The 25,287-nt window shown below is 42.0% G+C and overlaps 1 protein-coding gene across 1 annotated transcript; it reads right to left on the reverse strand.

Moving 5' to 3' along the window:
* Positions 1 to 1,723: 1,723 nt before the first annotated feature.
* On the reverse strand, positions 1,724 to 20,436 carry LOC147636267 (thiamine-repressible mitochondrial transport protein THI74-like). Its single transcript, XM_086801711.1, has 8 exons — positions 20,026 to 20,436; positions 19,242 to 19,648; positions 13,301 to 13,516; positions 13,113 to 13,183; positions 12,897 to 12,998; positions 2,659 to 2,776; positions 2,409 to 2,544; positions 1,724 to 2,319 (listed from the first exon to the last, which is right to left on the reverse strand). Exons 1-8 carry the CDS (start codon positions 20,104 to 20,106, stop codon positions 2,257 to 2,259), a joined length of 1,194 nt encoding a protein of 397 aa, XP_086657837.1. The 5' UTR covers positions 20,107 to 20,436; the 3' UTR covers positions 1,724 to 2,256.
* Positions 20,437 to 25,287: the final 4,851 nt, after the last annotated feature.

The raw sequence follows: 25,287 nt of genomic DNA on the forward strand, positions 1-25,287 counted from the left end.
ATACATATAAACCAAGATAATATCTGATTCCTTGGCTCCTGAAGGATACTAGTTATATCAAGGGTCCACTATCCCTCTACCGCATAAATCATAAGATAGTTTGAGTAACATCTATAACACATGGTATTTCCTATGACACCTGCGACACATACAGGCTAACATTTTAGATTTCTGTTTGGATGGATGCAAGTAACATGATCTACTCTCTTAAAGTATTTTCGTGGTTTATGCTCAGAGGCTCGAAATTCTCTTTCACCTAATGGAGTCACTGGCTCCAAGTATTTGTAACATGGTTATTGTAAACAATTTGTTATATAATCATGTTCAATGTTTTCACTAGTCAAGTTGGATAAGGTTCTTGGAGTCTCTCTGTAGATATAAAAGACTAAAAACATACACAGCATGTAGACATGGCCACTTTCCTTGAAGTCCTCTTATTGTTACTATCTTCCATATCCTTCAACTTCATGATGGATGCACATCTTCCATGAAATAATGACTGCCTTGAAGGTTTTTTCACTTTTATTCCCTCACCCTTCAATGATTATGATTGTATGGCTAAATTTTACATTTATTGAGCATGTTTCATTTTTCTTCAATCAAGAAGCTTATTTTCTTGCTTAGCATTGGTCTCTTCAAGCGCCCGCAAGTTTTTAAAGCTATGTCACAAATAACAAATGAGATATTCCTATAAGCTTGCATACCCAATGATCATTCTTCATTTTATCTTTTACATGGATGTGGGTGAGTAGTATCTCCTTGATTTGGTACATACAAGGCTTTTATTCTTGCTTTTTGTAATTGGTCTTCTAAAGTTTTCTAGCTTCTTTGTCTATTGTAAAGAACAAGGCATGTGCCATGATTGTACCATTGTCAAGGTTGAAAATGACCTTTTTGAGAAATCTTCTTGGAGAGTCCTCTCATCAATCAACATTATTAATGTGTTGAATTGCAACCATTAAAAACCTACCATTTGTGATGACTTACACAGAAGAGAATATAGAGTGGAGTAGTTAGAAAGAGAATAGTAGGAGTAGGATGGATGAGTGGTGAAAGTAGGAGATAAGTGAGAAATAGAGAAAGAGAATGCAATGTATTGCAACTGTACAATAAGCTTTGCAACCTTCTAAGCTTGGTTTCCCCAATTCAAAAGATTCATTGCATTTTATTTTAAGCCCCACGATATGTAAGGGATTTTTCACTTTTATTCCCTCAACCTTCAATCATTGTGATTGTATGGTCGTATTATACATTCATATTTTCTATTATTCCTAAGCACTCAAATGGGTGTAGCTATGACACGACTAACTGAGATATTCCTATAAGCTTCCATACCCAATGTGGAGTGTTCTTCATTTTATCTTTTGCATAGATGTGGGTGAGTAGTATCTCCTTGGGTTGGAACAAACAAGGCTTTTACTCAAGTTTCTTCCTTGCTTTTGTAATTGGTCTTATAAAGTTTGTCAAGCTTCTGTCCATTGTAAAGAACAAAGGCACGTGCCATGATTGCACCATTCATTGTCAAGGTTGAAAACGACCACATTTTGAGGGAAATCTTCTTGGAGAATCCTCTCCTCATGAATCAGCATACTTAATGTCTCGAAATGCAACCATTAAAAACCTGCAACTCTTAAAATTTGCAAAACTAAGCACCATAACTTAGCTTCAAGCAATTTTGTTGATGTGATGCGTTCAAGGGAAATGATCCTTACAATGTTTGAATGTCGTAACATTTCAAACATCCCATATTTGCAATGCAATGTATCCCAACTGTACAATAAGCTCTGCAACCTAAGCTCAATTCAAGCATCCCCACCATATGTAAGTTCAATGAAAACTCATCAAAGTTGAGGTTGAATCTTTGATGAGAGGGGAGTTTTCAGTAAAAGATTACCTCAATACATTTACAACATATAACAAATATCTTTATTCAACTTAGAATACATATTAACATGAGGATCTTTTTTCCTCCAGCACAAAATTGAATGTAGTATTTTTATGTTATTTTGTTTTGTTCCTCTTGATGAGCTTCAATTCATATGCATAGCCTAGTGATCTTGATATGGCAAATAATGAGTGTTGAAAAATAGGCCGAGATGATGCACTCTTCCAAAGATCCAACGAAATGTGTTGGACACTCCAAATAGCTGAGATTAACAAGGAATGCCCTGAATCCTCAAATGCTGGCGCATGACAATGGGGAATACATGCCTACACCCACAGTAGTTTTACACTTCAATGATAACAGCACATGTTCTACAAACCAAGTTTCTGTGTACAATGTTCAGAAAGGTTGGCAATCACAAATCCAGCAAAGACCTGTCAAGAACCACTCGTAGTTCAGTTTTTTACAGCATGAAAAAGGAAAAACACAACACTGTTTCAAAACCGTGCATACAATCCATTACCTGCGCAGAACCAAGAACATAAATGGCCGAAAAGTGGCGCCCATGAATGAGAATATCAGCTACCATGGCTACCGGTATTGTTAAGGACATTCCAAGTGTCGCAACAAGGGGAGTCGTCCACACAACAGATAGAGCCCTGCAAGAGAAACACAAAATGATTGGTTCCAAACCCTCAAATGCAACCAACAAACTGGCCTTACAAAATCAAAGTAAAAGTGGGCACCAAAAAAAGGTCTCTGGCCTTGCATACCAGAAGTAGTCAGAGAGAACGCTGCCCACGAAACTATTGGCAAGAACCACCTCATCCACTTTGAGTGAAGTAGGTATGCTGAACTTGGGCTCTAGGTGGACGGCGGTAAGCGGCCACACTGTTCCACGCCACAATTCCATGTCACAAAGAGAGCTTTATACAGGTAACAGCAGTAGCCTCATTTTAGCAATAAGTAAACTTAAAACCAAATGAACTCTCATATTGGTGCAACTAGCAACAGACACTTAGCACTACCACACTTGAAAGATGAGAGTAGGTTTAGGAAACCAGCTGTTGTACAACGGGAGCCTAAGGGGTCTAATAGTCTGCCAGAGAGACACCAGTCATGTCGTCTTTTTCCCTGAACTGTTCTTCAGCTTTAAACGCAGTCTGCTCAAACCATTGAACGAGGGCAAGAGCTCTATTAAAAGTGAGGGGATCAAACCCATGCACATTGCATTTGATCTCCACATGCAAATCCAAAAAATGAAAGCTTCTCCACTCCTCTCTACAACTGGGTACACTGAGGTAATGCTATGTGACAAACCTCTCTTCTTCAGATAAGGCAAATTCAGGATTTTGAACTTGTTCAATAGATGGGCAACGCTACTGTCAGAATGCAGAGCGGAAATGAAGACAACTGCTGGAGAGAGCAAGACACAGATGAAAGAGAGAGAGAAGCTGTGTGACTCTGCTATATACACCACATAAAATCCCAGAAATGTACAATCTGGAGTGTGGGGGCAAAGGGCCATTTTATATAGCCTCTGGCTGCTGGTTGGCCAGCCATAAACAGCCGACAGCAGCCCTGGCTTCCCAGGACCAGCAAAAGGCTCAGTCGGCTAGAAGATATGCAGTCGGCCAGCACTGAGGGACAGTTGGCCAGCACCAGAACAGTCGGGCAGCACCTGAAGGCAACCGATAGCCCATACACACCTCCAGAAAAATAGGAAAAATAACGTACTACAGAGAGTGAGGAAAAATGGGAAGTCACTAAAATGGTCGGACACACCCACAATAGAGGCCCTGACATCGTGTATAGACAGGAGATGACTGCTAACAGCTACATTCCTAACTGGGCTACAACCAATGTTAACTGGCCGTAACTAGAGGCTTATAATGTCTAAAAGCTTGACAATAAAAGCAAAGAACCAATACTAGCATGTTTGTTACTGTATAATTGAGTTTGGGCTCACTTATGATAATTATGGGGTATCCAAGAGATAGAGAGGTCTACCAAGGTGTACAGGACCTCAAGGCCAAGTGGCTATAGGGATCAGGCGGTTTGGTGGCATGGGACGCCAAGGCATGCTGTCGAGGCTTGGCTGACTCACGGCAATCAAGCCTCAAGCTCGGGAGTGGTTCTGGAAGGGAAGGAGAGTCACTAGCTGGAATCCATTGCGGTAAACAATCTCGGATTCGATGCAGGTTATCATAACCCTATTTGGGTTTCCTAGTATGTGGTCCTAACAAGCATCCTCCATCAGGGACGGTCTCCCCTGCACAAGAGTGCATCACAGGGCAGTAGACTAGGAAGTGGGGCAAGCAAAGCATTAACACACAACCTTACTACTTAGTACTTGCAAATTAATGATTTTTATGAGTAAAAGCATGTCCAACCATAGTCACAAGAAATGTATTGTTGTTGCAATGTGATATCCCTCTGCTTGATTTGATCTTGGGATTTAGGTTGAGAGCTATTGAGAGAATGTTAATGGGCAAGAGAGTTGAAAATTTTGACAATTTTGATTTCTCAGTTTGCAAAAAAACAGTTGTTTGTTGGATGCACTTTGTCTAACGATTGGTGCAAGATAGTTTTTTTTTTCATAGTAACTACTTGAATGCCCGCCCTCCGACGGCATGGTCTCCCACTTGAAGGCGGTACAATTGTGGCCAAAAAGTAGCCCGGATGCCAATCGGACACTTGCAGCAGGGATTTGAACTCAGGATGTAACACGCAGAAGCTCTGGGGGTCTTCTTTCAGCCCTAAACACTACTGGAAACATGCTGATGCAAAACGCAGACATGAAGAGAGAGAGAGAGAGAGATATGGCTGGAAATTCAATATATTCATATTGTACAAAAAGGTACTCCTAATCTAAAGGCATAGGCTGCCTTCATAAAAGGTGGGAAACACCCAAAAACTGTCCTAATGCTGGACCCATTTCCTAGAGGAATGAATGATTACAACTATGAGCACTCACGCCTTTATATAGGCTTCTTGAACCATAGATGAGCTGGCCGACTGCTGTCGGACCAGCCGACTGGGCACCCTTTTCCATAAACACTGGTCGGCGCATCAAGCCCCTGAATCCTCTTCTTCTGGTACAGCCGCCTTGCCTCTCTGGTACAGCTGACAACCCTGAATGCAGCCGACAGCACCATCCAACAGCCGACAGCATCCCATGCCTTCCATGCCCTTGCTCCAAGTCCAAACTAGTCACTTATGTATCTTGTGCTCCAAGTCCCTAGCTCTAAAGGTCTTTTTCTGGTTGCCTCTGCTAGAGTCTTTGAGAATGTCCATGGCATCTTCATGCACATGACATCCCCGTCTGCTAAACTTAATGACGGGATTCCAACCTGTTCTTGGATGACGGTCATCATCCCACTCTATTCCCGGAGTCCCTCTGTCATCCATCCAACTCTGGCAACCCTTTTCACTGCCCGGCCCGGTCTCAAAAACCACTCTGACTATGAATAATATTCATGCATCTGTTCCCTCCAGTCCCCAATCCATTCTTGCCCTGACTCTGAACACTGTCTTGATCTTCATTCCTGAGAAATGAGTCTGGCACTCTCACATCACCCCTTGGAGGATAATCCTCCCTTGGGACCGTTGCCCGAGAACCTATCTGGCTCACAGGACTGCCATGCCCTCTGGCTCTGTGGACAACATCAACAAACCTCCTGGGAGCTCTTCCCGATTCTGTGTTCCTTGCCTTGGGCTTCGTATCCGTGTACTTTCCTGTACCTTGGACCTGTACACCATCATATGGGACTGAATCAGTGTTTAGCTTTGCTGAGCTTGATGCTCTAATACCAATGTAACACGCGAAAGCTCTGAGGGTCTTCTTTCAGCCCTAAACACTACTGGAAACATGCTGATGCAAAACGCAGACATGAAGAGAGAGAGTAGAGGGAGAGAGAGAGAGAGATGGCTGGAAATTAAGTATATTCATATTGTACAAAAAGGTACTCCTAATCTACAGCCATAGCCGCCTTCATAAAAGGTGGGAAACACCCAAAAACTGTCCTAATGCTGGATCCATTCCCTAGAGGAATGATATGCCATGTCCACAGCAGGAGTAGAAACTCTGGTCCAGACACAAACCCATCAGAAGTGTACTGTACGAGTGACAAAATATGTTTTGAGAGTTGGAAAATATAAGAAGGTAGTTATTTTTCAAAAATCTAGGAATCACTATTGTAAGGGATCTTTTTTGAGAAGAATGCCGGGGAGAGGACGAGCTTGAGCTCCTTGCAAGCAAACATACATACACAAGAGTAGACAAGCACATAAGAGAGATGGATGGCTGAATTTTCTTCTATATCTCTTCTCTTCTCTACAACCATTAATATAAAGAGATAAGAATTCATAGTATATAGGAAAGTACTCTCCTACTACAACATACAAAGATCGGTCCATAGTGTGAACCCAACTAGGCACTATAACTATGCCATAACTCTAGTACACCAAAGTGGTTGTCACACAACCTGTAAACCACTAGTAGTATATCACTGATAATCTCATCAACTATGTCAGTGGTGTAATTGCGGAAGCTATTAGGCGGGTCATCAATATCTGCAACACTAGTTGAGCTCGATATCTCAACTCTCTCTCTCGAGCTCAACCTCACACTTTGTACTCCAAGTAAGCGCGCTAAACTTGCGGGGCTTCTCTGTATCCAATGCCTTCGTAAAGGTGTCAATTACTTATCCTCTTGGTGACATTGTTATGAGCAGCACTCGTGTTATTAGGAATCATATTTCTTATTTTATATCAAGGACGCCCATGAGCGTCATGCCAATGGATACATGTGATTTGATATTATGATTGTCTATTTCTCATGATAGCGTTGGAATTGATTGATATGATTTCAATTGATTGTTTAAATAACGTAGATTATGTCTATGAGTATAGATAGTGAGATGTGCGAGGATACCGATTGAGATGTCGCACGGATGATGGATTGAGCAGTGGTATGAAGACGAAGATCATGTGTTAATTATGATATTTTTGTATTAGCATTTAATTGATTATTTGTAGCCTATCATATGGCTAGAGTTTATGTGTGTATATACACAAGAAATGTTTGTGTGTGCACAAGTAGTTGAGTATGTATAGATCCATTTGTATTTATTATTGGACAAAGGTTTTATCATATATAAACCTGAGAAACTTGAGACAAGGTTATTTATACGTGAAGCAAAAGCGCAAAAGTGGAATAGGTACTATCTATGGTTGAAAATATGAACATGACATAAATATCGTGTGTGGGAGAAGGAGCCACATACGTCAAGGGAGAGATTGCACCCAATGTTCTTGCTCTTGTGTTATTGAGTATTTTGAGTATTTTATTCTTATGTTATGCTATGATGTATTAATTTAAGGTATATAATTCTTGTTTATTTGAAATTGCAAGCACATGTAATTACTTGGAGTTGAGATACTGGAACATGATCTTATTCTTCTTCTTATGTTATGATATAGTGTGTTGATTTAAGGTGTGCAATTCTTATTTATTTAACATTGTAATTTTAAGTAAAGAAGAATTACATATCTTAAATCAATACACCATAGCATAACATAAGAAGAAGAAAATACTCAAAATACTCAATAACACAACAACAAGAGCATTGGATGTAATCTCCTTCTCTCTCCTCCTTCCCTCCCCTTCCCTAACGTGCATGGATCCTTCTTCCACACGTGGTATTTATATCATATTCATATTTTCAGCCATCAATAGTATCTATTCCACTTTTGGATTTTTGCTTTACATATAAATAACTTTGTTCCAAGTTTCTAAGTTTTACACATAAAATCTTTGCCCAATAATAAATACAAATAGTCCTATACATACGCACATAAACTCTAGCCACATGATATGTTACAAATAATCAATTAAATGCTAATACAAAAATATCATGATTAACACATGATCTTTGTCTTCACACCATCGCTCAGTCCACCATCTATACAACACCTTAATTGGCACCCTCGCACATCTCACTACCTATACTCATAGATATATTCCACGTTAGTTAAACAGCCAGTTGAAATTATATCAATTAATCCCAACGATGTCATGCAACCATAATATCAAATTGCACGTACCCAGTGGCATGACGCACATGGACGTCTCCAATATAAAATAAGAAATATAATTCTCAATAACACAAGAGTGATACTCATAACAGACATATACCACATCCACATTACTTGCTAGAACCTTTTTCCTCACAAAATGATAATGCACCTCAATGTACTTCGTCCTAGCATGATAGCTTGGGTTACTGGTCAGTTGTATGCTACTCATGTTGTCACAATAAATGACAACGGCGTAGCTACATGTGATAAGTTATTTTGGAGTGAGGAATTGTGCATATAATGCTTTGGATTTTTACTTTCAACATTGACAAAATCATGTTTTCATTGCATAGAGTATCATTGGAGATCGGGCATTCAATGCCCATGACGCTTGTATCTCAGAAATTCCTTGTTAATACATATATTACAAAGGAGGGCCGATTCTTTCTGGCCCTAGTGCATTTGTCATCTAACCTTCAGCACTGCTACTTTGTTTGTGTTGTGCCATTTCAATATTTAGCGTCAATTCAACCTTAATAAAGTAGCTTAAATTTAGGAGATCTTGGTTAGACAAGCTTGGGAGACCACTTACAAGGTGCTTGCCACATGGCACCTGCATTGGCTTGGCTGCTACCCACAAGCCTACGCGTACCTACCGGACTGCCTAGACCTGTTGTTCTATGCATACTTGCAAGTGAGGTGTCATGTGTAAGACATGTGCATGTTGTCAGAGTCACACAACAGCAACATGCACACCACCCCAAGGCACTAAGCAACGTCGGTGGCTAGGCTCCCATCTCCCAGCCATTGCTCTCCCCAAAAACCCGACCGGAGGAGATATCTATGAAAAGGTGCCACCACACCCTCTATATGGCTCTTCAACTTCCCATGCTCTAGCATATGGGATAATCCACAACAACTTCCAGTCATGCAACAACCCGAGAGTAGCTACACGAATTGCCACCTCCAACACATGCTCACTCCCAAGGCTGATCCTTGAGGGACAATAGATAAAGAACAAGTTTTAGAACCAGATTTAAAGGCTTGCAAGATTTGTACTACCTTTTTGTAGATTATGGATATATTGAAACTCAGCTCTCTCTCTGTCACATGCACTGTGCACTATAGCGCATGGTGACAAGCTGGCTCATCGTCAGTGCATCATTGTACAACAGTGAGACCCTTTAGGATATGATTTTGTCGGATGCCATGGCCCCATTGTAAGCCCTAGTCTAGGAGGATATGTCACGCACGAGCTACGTAGGTCTTTCCTCAGCCTTAGTGTCACTCAGTCAATCAAGTCCCTTAACCCACTCGAAGAGAATCATTCATGCACGTATAAGTCAGTAGAAGCCTTAGTTCATGGTCTGCATTTGCATAGCATTCATCTCATGTGCATGTGAACCATTGCATAAGCCTTAGACCATTTATCCATATTTATCATCCAGTCGACAGCATTTAATGTCAAGTCGGCCAGCTTATTAGCATTTTATTCAGCATTATCACCATTATTCATCATATATCACATTAACAAGTCATGTAGCATTATTATCCCAATTGGCCAGCTTTGTAGCCAGCCGACCAACCCATAGGTGCATATAAATAGCAAGCATTTTGCATCATCGAAATCATCTCAGCATTCAACACATCAAGCATCATCGTTTTGAAGCATACAAGCATTCAGCCTTCAGCAAAAGGCATCATCATCAGCATAGGGAAGAAGTGCTTCAGTCCATCAACGTTTCTCAGCCCCACAACAGAAATTCAGCAATCATACATCATCGTTTTCTCCATCCTCCCGGGCGAAGGTAAACGCAGCATATTCAGTCATTCCCCTTGCATATTCACAGCCTAGAACAGTCCCAATTCAGCCCCTTTCTCAGCCACAGTTTGCAGCCTTCCTACAGCCCCTTGGAAGAGTGCACTGGCATCGAGATTGGCCATCATTGGTGCTTCTACAACAGTGTACAGTCAACCCGACTCTTGGTCTTGCGTTTGGCTTATCTACGGCCCAAAGTCAGTCATCCTCTTCAAAGTAATAAAGTAAATACCCAAGCAATAGGAGGGGGCCCTTCAATGGGTAATTTGGGACCCAATAAGGTGTACAAATCTCTCTCTCTCTCTCATCTCTTAAAGTGTGAAGTGACAAAGTGGATTGCTAAAGACTCACGAAACTCAGGATACAGAAGGCAGTGTGAGATTGTGTGTGACAGGATTCTACATCTACGCATAATTCCGTTGCATGTTACACTCTCTCTTCTCTCTATCTCTTGCTTGTGTTTTGCATCAGATTGTTCCGGGAAAGGTGTTTAGGATTGAAAGAAGACTCTTAGAGTTTCTGCATGTGACATTGGTATCAGAGCATCAAAGTCAGCAAGGCTAAACACTGAATTAGTTCTAGATGAAGGTGCAAAGTCCAAGGAGAGTAACACAAGACATGGAAGAAGTTCCCAGGAGGCTGGTTGGTGGCATAGTAACATAAAAACCCGTTTTGCCCTCTCGAAATGGCACGAAACGTTTCTGGCACAAAACGTTTCGAAACAAAACGAAACCTGCCCATCAAAACGGTGTTTTGCCCAAATGTAAAGTGAGGTCAGAAAAACGGGCGGGAGGTTTTTTTTTTTTGCAAATGTGATTTTTGCCATCGTTTCCATCTTTGTTTGCTGCCCATTTGCCACTTCACGCATCCGACACTTCTTCTCGGCCGCAACCTATTGCTCCGCCTCTTCTCCTTGTCCACTCCTCCTTTTCGCTCCTTCACTTCTTCTCCTCCACGCCTCCTCTTCCTCTTTCTCTCTTCTCCTCCACAGTGCACCCCTCCTCTTCCCTCCTCCTCTCTCTCCTTTTCTGGTCTTCCAACTTTCTCTCCTTTTCTTCTCACCTCATTCCCTTTTCTTCTCACCTCCCTCTTCCCTTCCAACTTGTTTCTTTCCTCCTCTCTTTCTCTCCTTTTCTTGCCCAAATTTTGAAAATACCAAAAAACCTACCCAAAATCATGAATTTCATACCCACTAGTCCCAAAAAATGCATCTTCATCTTTTTGTTGGCTATGTTATAAATTTGGTATGTGTATATAAGAAGCGTCATTTCGAAACCTTACCGTTTCATCCAAAACAAATGAAATGAAACGAAACGAAACCTTCGAAACGACGAAACAGCAAAACAAACAAAACGTTTCATGTTACTATGGTTGGTGGTGTTCCACAAGACCCAGAGAAATGGCAGTCTAAGGAGGTTGGTTGGTGGTGTTCCACAAGACCTAGAGGAATGGCAGTCCTGTGAGTCGGGTGCCACTTGGGGCATACCAGGAAAGGCTTTTAGGCAATGGTTCCAAGGGAGGATGATTCTCCAAGGGGTGGAGTGAGAGTGCCAAACTCAATACACAAGAATAGAAGACCACAGAAAGTGTTTAGGAGCAGGGCATGAAGGGCTAGAGGATAAGATGGAGCATATGCATAGATCTTCATCAGATTTGGAGTGGATTTAGAGACCAGGCAGGGTTGTCACTAAAAAGATTGCCAAGAAGGGAAGGATGAAGGTTTGAGAGTCCAAGAAGAGACAAAGGGATGATGACAGTCATCCAAGAATAGAAATTGGAATCCCATCATCAAGTTTAGCAGAGGGGGATGTCATGTGCAAGACATGTGCATGCTCATTACCAGGGCTGATCCTTGAAGGGCAACAGATAAAGAACAAGTTTTAGAACCGGATTCAGGAGCTTGTGCAGCTAGTATGGGAAGGGAAGACTTGTGGATGGACCAGGTGGCTGTCGGCCAACACATGAGAGGAGCATGCTTCTATCGGCTGCAGCAAGGGGATATTTATTTGTCCAGGGACCTTGCCAACAGCAGGTCAGCCAGTCCATAAGGGCTTGCAAGGTGTATATGAGGCACACTTTGCTCATTGTTTGAGCATTCACTCCTTTAGGGAGTAGAGTCAGTAGACTAGGCGTTTTCCACCTTTTGAGGGGCAGCCAAAGGCTTGCCAGATTTGTACTACCTTGGTCCTTTTTGTACATTATGAATGTACTGAAACTCAGCTCTCTCTCTCTCTTCTCTCCATCTCTTGCATGCTTTTTAACTTTTGCATCAGGTTGTTCCAAGTAAGGTGTTTAGGGCTGAAAACAGACTCTCAGAGCTTCCACATGTGACGTGAGGTGTGCCACAGAGATGATACCCTCGATAGACTTGAATTGGTGTGGAAAGAAAGACACGCTCTTGAGTCTCTAGTTAAGCTACTTGGGGATGTCATAAACCACATGGCATGTGACATGTGCCTATGGAGGTATCCAGGATCAGATGAAGATGTCATCTGAAACTTGCAAGAAATGCTGTTCGTAGGACTAAGTTCCGTAGGAAGCTCGTGTGTGTGTGTGTGTGTGTGTGTGTGTGTGTGTGAGAGAGAGAGAGAGAGAGAGATTAAGCGTCTACTAAAGACCCAATGGGCCTATGAGACCAAAGCATGCACATTTCTAAAAAAAACTATCTTTCAAATATAGAGTCGCTAAGGAAAATATTATACACACACTAAGGCCTATATTTTACAAAGGGGGGCCAAAAAAAAGTTATGGAAATCTGCTGTCTAAACTGCTGGTACCAATTTTATGGTATTGAACCGTTTAAAGAGCAATGACAACTAGAAAAGATACACTCACATGAGTAATTGCTATACTGATGAGTGCAAACAAGGCATACCGGTCTATTTACTCTATTTATATGAAAGTGCAAAAAGATACAAGGCACTGATCTACTGTTATATCAATGTGCTTAGTGCTTCATGGAAGGGAACATTTTTCCTTGAGTTGAGACATGAAATTTGGGCTAAAATCATGTGTTATGTCTTGCTAAAACACCAGTTTAAAACCCTAATATCATGAATATTGAACTCCCTCAATTATCACTAAAAACTAAAGAAACAAAACTGACCTCACCTAACCACCAAAGTGCAACCAGCGTGAAGAGGCCGATATAACCAAACACCTTCTGCACATCCACACCCTCCCCCTCCTTCCCCGCAACCTTTTTCAGTAACACTGCGACAGCAAAACCAGCATAAATATAAGGTTATTCAGAAAGGAGACATTCTTTTTAAAACAAAAAGCATACACATAAGTGTAATGGAAATCCTTGTTGTGTGAGCGAATTACCAGTGAACAGACCATACGACACCGCTGACAGCAATCCAAGGATATCTCCTGTAACTGAGTGTTCACTTGATCTGTACATATAGTGCAGAGACGGGTCCAATTAAACTCTGAAAGCAACAAAACCCACTGTCTACAAAATTAAGTTTCAGATCAAGTGATATATATAGCGTATTGTGAGCAACGCTTACTCAGTTGAAGAAACCTTTGCATCATCTGCTGCCCACGTCTTACCGAGCGTTGTCATGAACACTCCTGTGATGCTAACAAACACTGCTACAATCTTGCTTATATTCAAAGAATCTTGGCCCAGGAAGGCCCCAAAGAAGAGCGTAAAAAGGCCTGATGTTGATGAGAGAATTGTCGTACTGGCAACGCTGGTGTTGGCAAGCGCAGCATTTGATAGTGAAAGAGTGCACAGAGCGGAAGCAGAGTGGCACTAGAATGTGCTGAACAGAGAGTGCAAGAGAGAAAGAGATATGGAGCAAACTATGCTGAATATACTGAACCAAAACAGTCCCAAGCAAGAGACAGAGATAGTCTCATAAGTGAGGGAGCAAATAACTACAAGACTCTATGAAAAATGAGAGGCCAGCACCCACTATTTATAGTGGGGAAGAGCTGGCCGACTGGAGCATAGAAACAGGCCGACTGGAGCTGTTGGACATGGCTCCCTAGAAAAATGCCAGAAAGGCTGGGAAAAATCCCAGAAAAATACTAAAAAAAGGGGTGGCCAGCCCACAAACAAGGGCCATGCAAAAGGGGACCAAATGGGCACCATACAGAGCAGAAACTGGGGATGAAAGTGCTAACACCCCCTCTCAGCACCAGATGCTGAACAAACTCCGAGAAGCCGAAGATGAGGAGCCAAGGAAGCCTGAGAAACCGGCTTGGTGAACAAATCTGCAGCATTCTCCGCGGAAGGACAATACTCCAAACGCAAATCTCCAGCAAGAACCCGTTCACGAACATAGTGATACTGAATCTCAATGTGTTTCGTACGAGCATGAAACACAGGGTTCTTGGCGATGGCGATGCAACTCTGATTGTCACACCAAAGAAGAGTAGATCCGGTAGGAGGACAGCCAAGCTCCTCCAATAATCTCCGCAACCATATCGCCTCACATGCAGCATAGCAAACTGCACGGTACTCCGCCTCGGTAGAGGAAAGCGCCACAGTAGGCTGCTTTTTACTGCTCCAAGAAATGGCTCCAGACCCAAGTGAAAAAACACAACCAGTGGTCGAACGCCGTGTATCTGGATCTCCAGCCCAGTCTGAGTCAGACCATCCAACAAGAGTGCGTCCTTGGCCATAAAAGATGCCAAAATCCAGAGTGCCACGTAAGTACCGAAGAACTCTGAGAGCACACCGCCAATGCTGCTGACGGGGTTTGGATGAGAAGGAACTCAATAAACTGACTGCGAAGCATATGTCCAATCGGGAGTAGGTCAACCATACCAAACAACCGACGAGAACCCGATACTGTCCCTGATCAGTCCCTGGAGAAGCATCAAGTGAAGAAAGCTTCTCACCAATATCCAAAGGAGAAGATACTGGTTTGCACCCAGTCATCTGAAATCTGTCGAGAATCTCCCGAGTGTACTTCTGCTGAGAGAAGAAAATGCCCTTCGAGGTCTGCCAAATCTCAAAGCCAAGAAAATAGTGCAAGAGGCCCAGATCCGTCATCTCAAACTCTGTCTCCAAAGCATCCATAACAGAACGGATCCGCACAGAATAAGAACCTGTAAAGATGAGGTCATCAACATAGACCACAATGATAACAATCAACTCCCTCTCAAGGAGGATATAAAGGTTCGAATCTGCATGAGAGCGGCGCAGGCCGAGCTTCTGAAAGAACTCATCAATCCGCTGGTACCAAGCCCGCGGAGCCTGCTTTAGACCATATAAAGCCTTCTTTAGCCGGTACACATGATCCTGTTTGCCCGGAACAACAAATCCTGGCGGCTGATCAACATAAACCTCCTGTGTAAGCTCTCCATTCAAGAAAGCCGACTTGACGTCCATCTGGAAAACGGGCCATCTATGATGTCCTGCAAGTGCAAGAACGGTGCGAATGGTAGTCATTCGGGCCGTTGGAGCGAAAGTCTCATCGAAGTCGACACCGGGGCGCTGAGCATAACCCTTGGCAACCAACCTCGCCTTGTGCTTGTCCAAGCTGCCATCAGCTCGGAACTTTGATTTGAAAATCCAACGCACACCAATCACCTTACGCTGCAGAGGCCGAGGCACCAAAATCCAAGTGCCATTCCGTTCGATAGCATCCAGCTCTGTCTGCATAGCATGACGCCAAGACTCATGTGAAAGAGCCTCGTCTACAGAAGTGGGATCAGAAGGACCATGAATGATTGTAGACATAAGAGCATAATTAACAAACATGTTGCCCTCATGAATTTGTTTCCCTGTAACTCTGGAAGAACGCCGAAGAGAACCAGGCGGAGGAGCAGAAGGAAGCTCACGTAACCCAGAGTCACGAACTGTCTGATAATACCAACCAGGTACAGATCTGCTCGAACTCGCCGGAGGAGGAGCAGGGTCATCATCATCTGACTGAGAATCCTCAGCTGGAGGTGTGACAGTAACAGCGGGAGCAGGAGGATGAGTAGGAGGAGGAGAAGGAGGTGCAGGAAGAAGAAGCTCACCAAGCTCACCACCCCCCTCTGAAGATGTAGGAGTCTCGTCGAACACCACATCACGGCTCACAATAACTTTACCGGCTTGAGGATCATAAAGACGATATGCCTTGGACACAGTGCTGTATCCGAGAAAAGTCATGCGCTGAGACTTCGAGTCCAACTTGGAGCGGTGCTCCTTAGGCACATGAACATACGCGGTACATCCAAATATCCGGAAATGAACAACAGAGGGCTTCTCACCATGGAAAGCCTCATATGGAGTTTTGTCGAGAAGAGCAGCAGTAGGAGACCTATTCTGAATGTAGACAGCAGTGGAAGCCGCCTCAGCCCAGAAACGTCGAGGTAATGAAGAATGCTCAAGCATAGCACGGGCCATCTCCATAATGGTCCTATTCTTCCTCTCGGCAACTCCATTCTGAGATGGAGTATATGCTGTAGTAAGCTGTCTCCGAATGCCATGTGTCTTGCAATATTGCTTAAACTCCTGGGATGTAAACTCACCCCCTCCATCGGTCCTGAGAGCCTTGACCGAATGACCGGTCTCTTTTTCCACCTCGGCTTTCCAATCACAGAAGTGATGAAAAGTCTCATCCTTGGTCTTCAGAAAGAAAACCCAAGTATATCTGGTAAAATCATCCACCATCACGAGCATGTACAACGCCTTACTCAAAGACGCGGTACTCATAGGACCACACAAGTCTGCATGAATGAGAGCAAGTGATGTCGAAGATCTGTGTGTCGCCTCCTTCGGAAAGGTGGCTCGGTGCTGCTTCCCCTGCAAACAAGAGGAACAAGGAGAAGACGGAGCCTTGATGGTTGGTAATCCATCAACCAACCCATCCTTCGAAGCTCGCTGCAGAAGCTGATAGCTCAAATGGCCAAACCGAGCATGCCAAAGAGCAGAAGAAGCACCAGAAGAAAGCAGAGCGGTCAGTTTGTAGAGACCACTATCTTGGACTCCCTGAGCCAAGATGCTACCAGTCGCTTTATCACGAATGGTAATCTCATAACGAGAAAAGATCACCTCCGCACCCTGAGCTGTAAGAGCACTCACTGACAAAAGGTTAAAAGCCAAATCTGGAATATACAGAACGTCAGAGAAGTACCTCTTGTCCTCTTCAGAACGGAAGATGGGGATAGTGCCATGACCATGCACTGGCACAGAAGAAGAATCACCCAGAGTGATCTCGCCTGATCTGGCAGTGAAGTCCTCGAACCAATCTCGATGGGGTGTCATATGAGCAGTAGCACCGCTATCAACAATCCAAGACCGTGACTGAGAAGTCACAAGAGCAAGTATACGCCGAGTACCTGCTAAGAGAAGTATTCCATCATCCTTCTTGGGTTGAGACACCGCCGTTGAGGAAGAGTTCTTTGCTGCTTCATCACGCTTCTTCTTGTGACATTGGGGTGACTTGTGACCCTTCTTGCCACAATAGTGACATTCAATGTCTTTATTCTTTGAAGATTTGTTGTCTTTATCCTTATCGGAATCCTTGGAGTTCTTGTCAGAACCCCCTTTACCTTTCTTTTGTTGAGACTTCCCTTTATCTCGTGCTGCCAAAGCTCCATCAGGGCCACCGGAGGTGCCAGTCCGCTCCTCAAAGCGAGACTCTATCTGCATAATGGAGGGGAGAACATCCTCCCAAGTAACTGGAACAGGACGAGGAGAAGAAACCAGAGACTGAAAGTATGCATCAAACCTCTCTGGAAGTTTGGAGAGCAGCCGAATAGCCATATCCTCTGTGGAGATGTCCTTGCCACAAACAGCAAGCTCGTCCCGGAGATCTTTCATCTTCGAGATGAAAGCAGATAAAGATGGAAACGCAGAAACTGATAAGTTCATAAGTTGCTTTTCCAATGCCAAAATCCGACCCGGAGACTTAATCTCATAGAGATCTGCAAAAGCCTTCCAAACTTCATGTGCAGCATCAGCTGTACGCACATGAGAGAGAACAGCATCCTGACAGTTCAACATCAGAAAGGAAAAAACACGTCGATCATTCGACTGCCAAATATCAATATGTGCCTGAGTCACACCACCGGAAGCAAGGGTGGGAGGGGTGGCATTGGCTGGTGTAACAAGCCAATCCCAGAGATCCACGCCACGCAAGGCCGATTTCACCTTCACCTTCCATAGGGTGTAGTTGGAACCATCCAACTTGGCAGACTCTGCAAACATATGAAGAGAAGTGGGAGCAGCCATCACAAGAGCTTGGGCTCAATCTCAAGAAATGCACAATCTCTGAAAAAAAGTGTCCTCCACAGGTACCAAGTGTGCCACCAAAGCCTGCAACACCACAAGCCCCCTCTGCAAAGGGAAAGAACCACTGGAGAGGAAAAACGCAGCAATGAAGAAGTGCTGTCCTGTAGAAAACAGGCCGCCTGCAGTCCAATCTCCAAGTGGGCAATGAAACACTGATCTCCAAGAGCCAGACGGCTGAATCGGTGAAGCCAATCTGAAGAGGAACCGACCAGCAGAGTGCTGTCCAGAAAACGCAGCAGCAAAAAACTATGGATCTGGAAGAAAACGCAGAGGAGAAGTGCTGAAAACAGGGCTGAACTGGGGCAGCAGAAAGGTTGCTAACCTAGAGCGATGATACCATGAAAGAGTGCACAGAGCGGAAGCAGAGTGGCACTAGAATGTGCTGAACAGAGAGTGCAAGAGAGAAAGAGATATGGAGCAAACTATGCTGAATATACTGAACCAAAACAGTCCCAAGCAAGAGACAGAGATAGTCTCATAAGTGAGGGAGCAAATAACTACAAGACTCTATGAAAAATGAGAGGCCAGCACCCACTATTTATAGTGGGGAAGAGCTGGCCGACTGGAGCATAGAAACAGGCCGACTGGAGCTGTTGGACATGGCTCCCTAGAAAAATGCCAGAAAGGCTGGGAAAAATCCCAGAAAAATACTAAAAAAAGGGGTGGCCAGCCCACAAACAAGGGCCATGCAAAAGGGGACCAAATGGGCACCATACAGAGCAGAAACTGGGGATGAAAGTGCTAACAGATAGATACTATAATGAGAAAAGCATAGACGTGAGCACTACATAATTATCAATTTAACAATATATATTCAATACGGCTCCTAATTCAATGTGCTTCAATACACCAAAGTCATCATGCTACACCACCTCATCACGCAACATCATCAACAATCCACATCACCATGCATATAAGTTTACTTGAGGTGGTTAACAAAGAGCACATGTGGAAAGGTGTGATGATGGGAACCCCAAACTGTTTTTAGAGTACAACATCAAAGCATCTGTCTCCCATCCTTTATGCATATGTATACATGAAATCTTCAGTGTGAAGCACCATGTCGATAAAACTATATGCATACAGACCCATGAAATTTTCATTGTGAAAGAAACATGTTGATGCAGCTATGGCATATATGAAAGTGATTACAACAAAAACACTCAAAGAAGAACCAAAGAAGATAAGACCTTGCAATAATTTTTTTGCTCACCTCAGTAAGGAACCAAAGTGGAGCTATACAGAAACTCTTTTTTGCCAATTCTCTCGAACTTAGCTCAATAGGATTCTCAGACAAGTTAGTGTTATCTTTTGATTCCACCACTCCTACTTCAACAGCATGATCCACATCTTCTCTTATGAAAATCGGATGCTGCAGATTTAAATCTGACCCTTTCAGGACGATGCCATTCGCCTTTGAGGGGGACTCTGGAATACTGGGGTTCTTTAGACATATAATTTCAAGAGGCGTGTCGAGTATTCTGTGTTGCAAAGAGTAGCGCCTTTTCACATGCGAATATATCCAGTCCTTAGCGGCAGACACTGGGAGGTAGACAACCATGAGGGATGCACCGAGGTATGTGAGGACAAAGGGATGATTATATGCTGTGAATATGCTCTGCATTTTACAATTTCATACATTTTTAGTATTTCTTAACATGTTCACCATGTTTTTTTAAATAAAACCACCATACTTATAAAAAGTCCCTTGTTTATTTAATGAAAATTACCATGTGTGTATTTGATAAAAATCACCATGTTTATTTGGTAAAAATCACCATATTCATTTGATGAAATTCACCATGTTCATATGATTAAAAAAACTCATCATTGCATACTTTGATGCATGTTAATGACAATTTGGAAGAAGGGAGCCTTAAAATTTTCCATAACAAATCAGCGTTGAGCAATTAAATAACAGGTTTTTTTAAAATCTTAAGAAAAGACTAAACCTTATCCAAAAGAAAAGTCTAGGGTGATGTAGGAAAGGAATACCTGTGTGACTTCTGCAGAGGTGACCCATATGAGCACAACAGAGCCGATGAGCGGCAAACCTGCATTGTACTTCCAGCCCATTAAAGGAACCTGCAGAGCTCGATTAAGGCTTTATGAAGCAGAGGAATAGGGTTTTGAGATAAATTAGGGGTTCGAAAGCAGATAATTGAGGAGTCCTGCTTCCAAAGAAATCAAGGCAAGGGGGTCAGAGGAAGGGGGGGGAAACGATCCGGAAATGCTGGACGCCATGGCCGGAGCTCGCTTTCCCTCACACAGAGCCATAAAGCCGACCGCTTTTGGACAAGCCGACCAGAGTCGTGCCACGCCAACTTTGCCAGTTTTTGGTTTTTAATCACCTTGGTTTTTCCCTTCAATTTTTTTGCTTTTGATTTTTACTTTCCCCCTTTTTTGGTATTGAATTGGAGACCTACCCTACAAAGGGACAGGAGAGGGTCTTCACACACTCAATCGAGAAATAGGGTCTTCACACACTCCATCAATATCATAAGCTTTGGGAACGACTCGCAACCTTGCCTCATGGTGGGCAAGCTTTGGGAACGACTCGCAACCTTGCCTCATGGTGGGCAGTGCCTTTTCTCGTTCAATATCATTGGAAGAAGGGAATTCTCAAGCTTTAAAGAAGCGCTAGCTGACATATGTTGATCAGTTCGGTTGCATGTAGCACACAAGCAAGGTACATTTTAATAGCTATGGATTATGTCACAAAATTGGCCGAAGCAAGGCTAGGAGCTTGCACTTCGGCTCAAGATTCCCAACCTATTTGAAAGCTTCCAAAGGTCTTGTTTTACACCCAGATGCTCTTTAAAACAAGCCAAGACAGTCTTTGTTGGCATTATGAATCATCGACTTGGTTTTATCCACCCTACCCATGTAGATGGCCTCCAGAGAAACCAACCAACAAAGGCCACCTTTTTATGCGTATAATGGGCTTCCTTACGACCATTGATCTTAAAGTCATTGTTTATATGAATGGAACTATCTTCTTTTATATAAGCTTCGCCAAATGGATGACACCCTTCATATTGTGAGTGAAGAATCCTCATCCTTACCTTGCATCGACATAATTGCCCACACTTCACCTACCCTCCCCTGAAATCTCTTCCTAAGATTCGATTAAGGAGCACACGACAACATGCAAATGTAAGGGGTGAGGATAATAGCCCATCAGTAGAGCTCTAGGCTACCATCCATGGGAGATGACTTTGAATCTTGACTCACCCCTCCCCTCTACTCCCTCAAAAAGGGTGGAATAAAGAGTGTGTTAGGTTAAATCATTGCAAATTTGGATTTTTTTAAAGCATGCAAACCCAAGTTCTTTGAATGTGAAGCCAATGCTCTAACCACCATATTGTAGGACCAAATCCACTTCTTCTTTTTTGTGTGCCACATGAGCCTTGTGGATATAAATGAATGGACACTTGATCTATGAAGCTTATTTAGCCATTTGGGCCCTCGTGTTGATCCCATAACACATCATCAATTACAACCCCCCTCCACACTCTTCTACATGGTGTGGATATGAACACACTATTTATTAATGGTGGTGAATGAGTATTCCTTGAGTTGATGTCTCCCACACTCTTCTACATGGTGTGGATATGAACACACTATTTATTAATGGTGGTGAATGAGTATTCCTTGAGTTGATGTCTCCCACTATGTAGTGACCTCATCTCACACAAGCTAGAGTGTGTTGAGAGTTTCTATACATGGGACTCTTCAATGATGTTCAAAAAGAGTAAGAGATAAGTTATATTGAAGCGAGGTGGCTACATATGAAATGTTATGAAATTATTAGGTCCTAGCAGAAGATGTCCTTATAATTTTTTTTATAAATTCCAAAACTCATATAATATTATCATAAGTAGAGCACTTTGGTTGCTTATGGAACAAATGGTGATAGGTATTGTAAAGTGTTGTTAGTGTTAGTTTTTGCATGAAAATCCTTAACAAAAAAGCCTCTTAGCTTGCTCATCATGTTAAAAGTAATTCCAATAGTTTAAACATCTTAGATTTTCTTGTTCTAGGTTTGTTGTTCTAGGTGTATAGTAATGAGTAAACTAAGAAAGGAGCTTTGAGGGGATCACTACTAGATCAACCATCTAACTTGTTGTAAGTAGTTATAGGAGTTATAGGAGCATAGTAATCAGTAGACCAAGAAAGGAGATTTGAGGGGGTTATCCCTATATGAACCATCTAACTTGTTGTAAGTAGTTATAGGAGTTATGGGTGCATGGTACTTAGTAGACTAAGAAGGGAACTTTGAGGGGGTGAACCCTATATCAACCATCTAACTTGTTGTAAGTAGTCATAAGTGCATGGTAATTAGTAGACTAAGAAAGGAGCTTTGAGGGGTTACCACTACATCAACCATCTAACTTTTTGCAAGTAAATATAGAAGCATCTCTCTTACTCAAAGAAGGATAGGTCTTAAGATGATCCTTGCCTTCGTCTCATAATTAATTGAGCATGCTTGTGGGGTCAATAGTGAGGGATAGCAACTCTTCATAAACTTGTTTTTTTAATAGTTGTGTGGAAGTGGGATGCACAAGTGGAAGACAAGGTCTTCATGCATACAAATGCAATGATCCTACTTCATGAGGGAAGGTAGCTTTTTTGACAAAAACGTGCATAATATTTTGAACTCAATTCTAACCACATCCCACTCAAAGAAGGATAGGTTTTAAGATGATCCTTGCCTTCGTCTCATAATTAATTGAGCATGCTTGTGGGGTCAATAGTGAGGGATAGCAACTCTTCATAAACTTGTTTTTTTAATAGTTGTGTGGAAGTGGGATGCGGAAGTGGGAGACAAGGTCTTCATGCATACAAATGCAATGATCCTACTTCATGAGGGAAGGTAGCTTTTTTTACAAAAACGTGCATAATATTTTGAACTCAATTCTAACCACATCCAAAAGTGATAATATATTTTCAAATCTAGTTTTTTAACAAAAATTAGGTAAACCTTGTCTCTTATGTTATGGCCATCACTCAAAGCCATTTAGTTAATGTGAAAATGAAATCTCTAAGCCATAATTTTGCTAGATAAGCACTCTTCTTTATTTTTAATTCTATGAATAGGTGGCATAGTAGCATGATGTATCCCCTTGCTTGTGTAGAATTCTAAAGCTAGCCCAATGCTTGTTACCTTCTTCAATGTAAAAAAGAATGGGATAAAAATCCTTAATCCATCATATTCAATATGATGTCACTATTAACTCTTGAAGAGTCTATTTAAAGTCCACGCATACGCATGCTAGATAAAACTGTACATTTATTTAAAAAGTATTTGTGGGGGTCGGTGAACACATGTGTAAGACATAATGCTTGACAAATCATTTATATTTGCATTTTCAAGCTTAAAAATATCCCCTTCATTCTACCATCCATGTTCATAAGTGAGGAATAATGCTTGCATAATTAAAGGTTCTTATCATGTCAACTCAATGATTTTTTCTTATTGCTTTCTAGTGATAAGATCATTGTAATGTTGACTATTCTTATTAAGAGCATTGTCATGTCAACTAATCTTATTTCAAGTATAGTTATGTGAAAGAACAAGCATGCTCAGTTTTTGAACAATGATCAATCATGGATATGGATATATAATTCCCATCTCTCTCTCTCTCTAAAAACAAACATCATGAGTGGACCCTCTCCAAGCAAGTTTTGTATAAATCTGCACACAGAAGCTCCCTAAAAAGGTTTTGTCTAGTTGAAATTTCCACATACAAAATAAAACAATGATAGTGTTATCATGTTTGCACCAAAGAAATCCTATTTTCAAGCCAAAGGCCTTCTAGAATAGGCTTATTTCCATGGATTTCTTTTTTAAAAATAATTGAGTGACACCCAATGTAACATGTTCCATAAGGAGCCAATGTCATTTCATTATGATTATGTTTTCTCTTTGAATTTGCATTGCTCTAGGATTACCCTATAAAAGGTATTGGGGTAAAGCTTGATGCACATTGTCTTAAGTAGATGGCCTTCTCAATCATTATTCTATTCACGGATTTTAAAAGGCTCCCCGCTAAATGATTTTCCCAAAAACAAGTTTTTTTTTAAAACAACTTTAACACTATGATTTCCATGCAAAGTATCAAGGAGAAAAAATTGTGACACGCACCAAAAGTATTTTACTAGTCCTAGAAGCAACCAATATGATTGCTACTCTTACTAGTAATTTATTAACCATTCTAGTTAACCTGGCTACATTGACCACTTCATTGACTTATCTTCGGAAGATCTTATGAGTTATGCGTGCTCCATACTTGTCTAAAAGGCATCCCACATTTCATGTAGCTCCATATTGAGCTTAATAGCCAATGGGAGGCTTAAGCCATGGTTATTTGACTTATAATGGGACCAAGTACTAAGTCTTAGTTGGGCTAGTGTGAATACAACCCTTTTCCACATAAGTCATTTATAAGATAACCAATAGAGCTCCCCCCACTGAAGTTATAAAGAGTATTGTATGTGTGTGTGTTTCTTATGTGCCTCTCTCTCTCTTATGCTAGCTAGTTATTAATGTGTGTGAGAGTGAGGGAGCTACTATTTACTTTGTGAGAGAAATTTAAAAAGGCTCACTTTATCATTTTTGGTCCAAGAGAGAGAGAAGGCTTCCCTAGATCTTGGAGGTTTTTTTGCGATGGCAACAAAAAGCCTCGCACAAGCAATAGAGCTATAAATGGATATATCAAACTCATTTTCTTAATGCAAAAATGTCAGTATGTGATTAGCCCTAATCCATATCTTGTATATCTTCATTAGTGTCAACATTATGCTCTAAACATGTCCTCTTCCATCTTTCATCCACCATACCTCACACCTCTCTTAGTTATGCACTCACATTCTTCTCAAATCCACCTCAATCAACAGCTTGCCACCCTACCATTGGACTTATGGAGTTTACGTGAACTCCACACACCTATAATTAATATTCATAATTCATTAATCACACACTCAACTAAAATGCATTGGAAGACAGTTCACAAACACACGTCCACTGACGGATAACATATGCATGCAGCACAACAGCCTAAGAGGTACCTTCATAATCTCTACACAAAAAATAGTATTTCATTAAGCAGTATTCCAAAGGGTATCCAACGTGATCAAACAACCATGCATCACGCATTACGAAACAGGGTAAACAATCGCAAGTTTCGATGAGATAGTCTCGGCCCTCCTTTAAATCTCTAAATGCATTCCTGATCCAACCATTATCTATCCTCC

This window comes from Cibotium barometz, chromosome 8, assembly GCF_041138505.1.
Source record: "Cibotium barometz isolate CiBa-2024 chromosome 8, ASM4113850v1, whole genome shotgun sequence".
Taxonomy (NCBI): domain Eukaryota; kingdom Viridiplantae; phylum Streptophyta; class Polypodiopsida; order Cyatheales; family Cibotiaceae; genus Cibotium; species Cibotium barometz.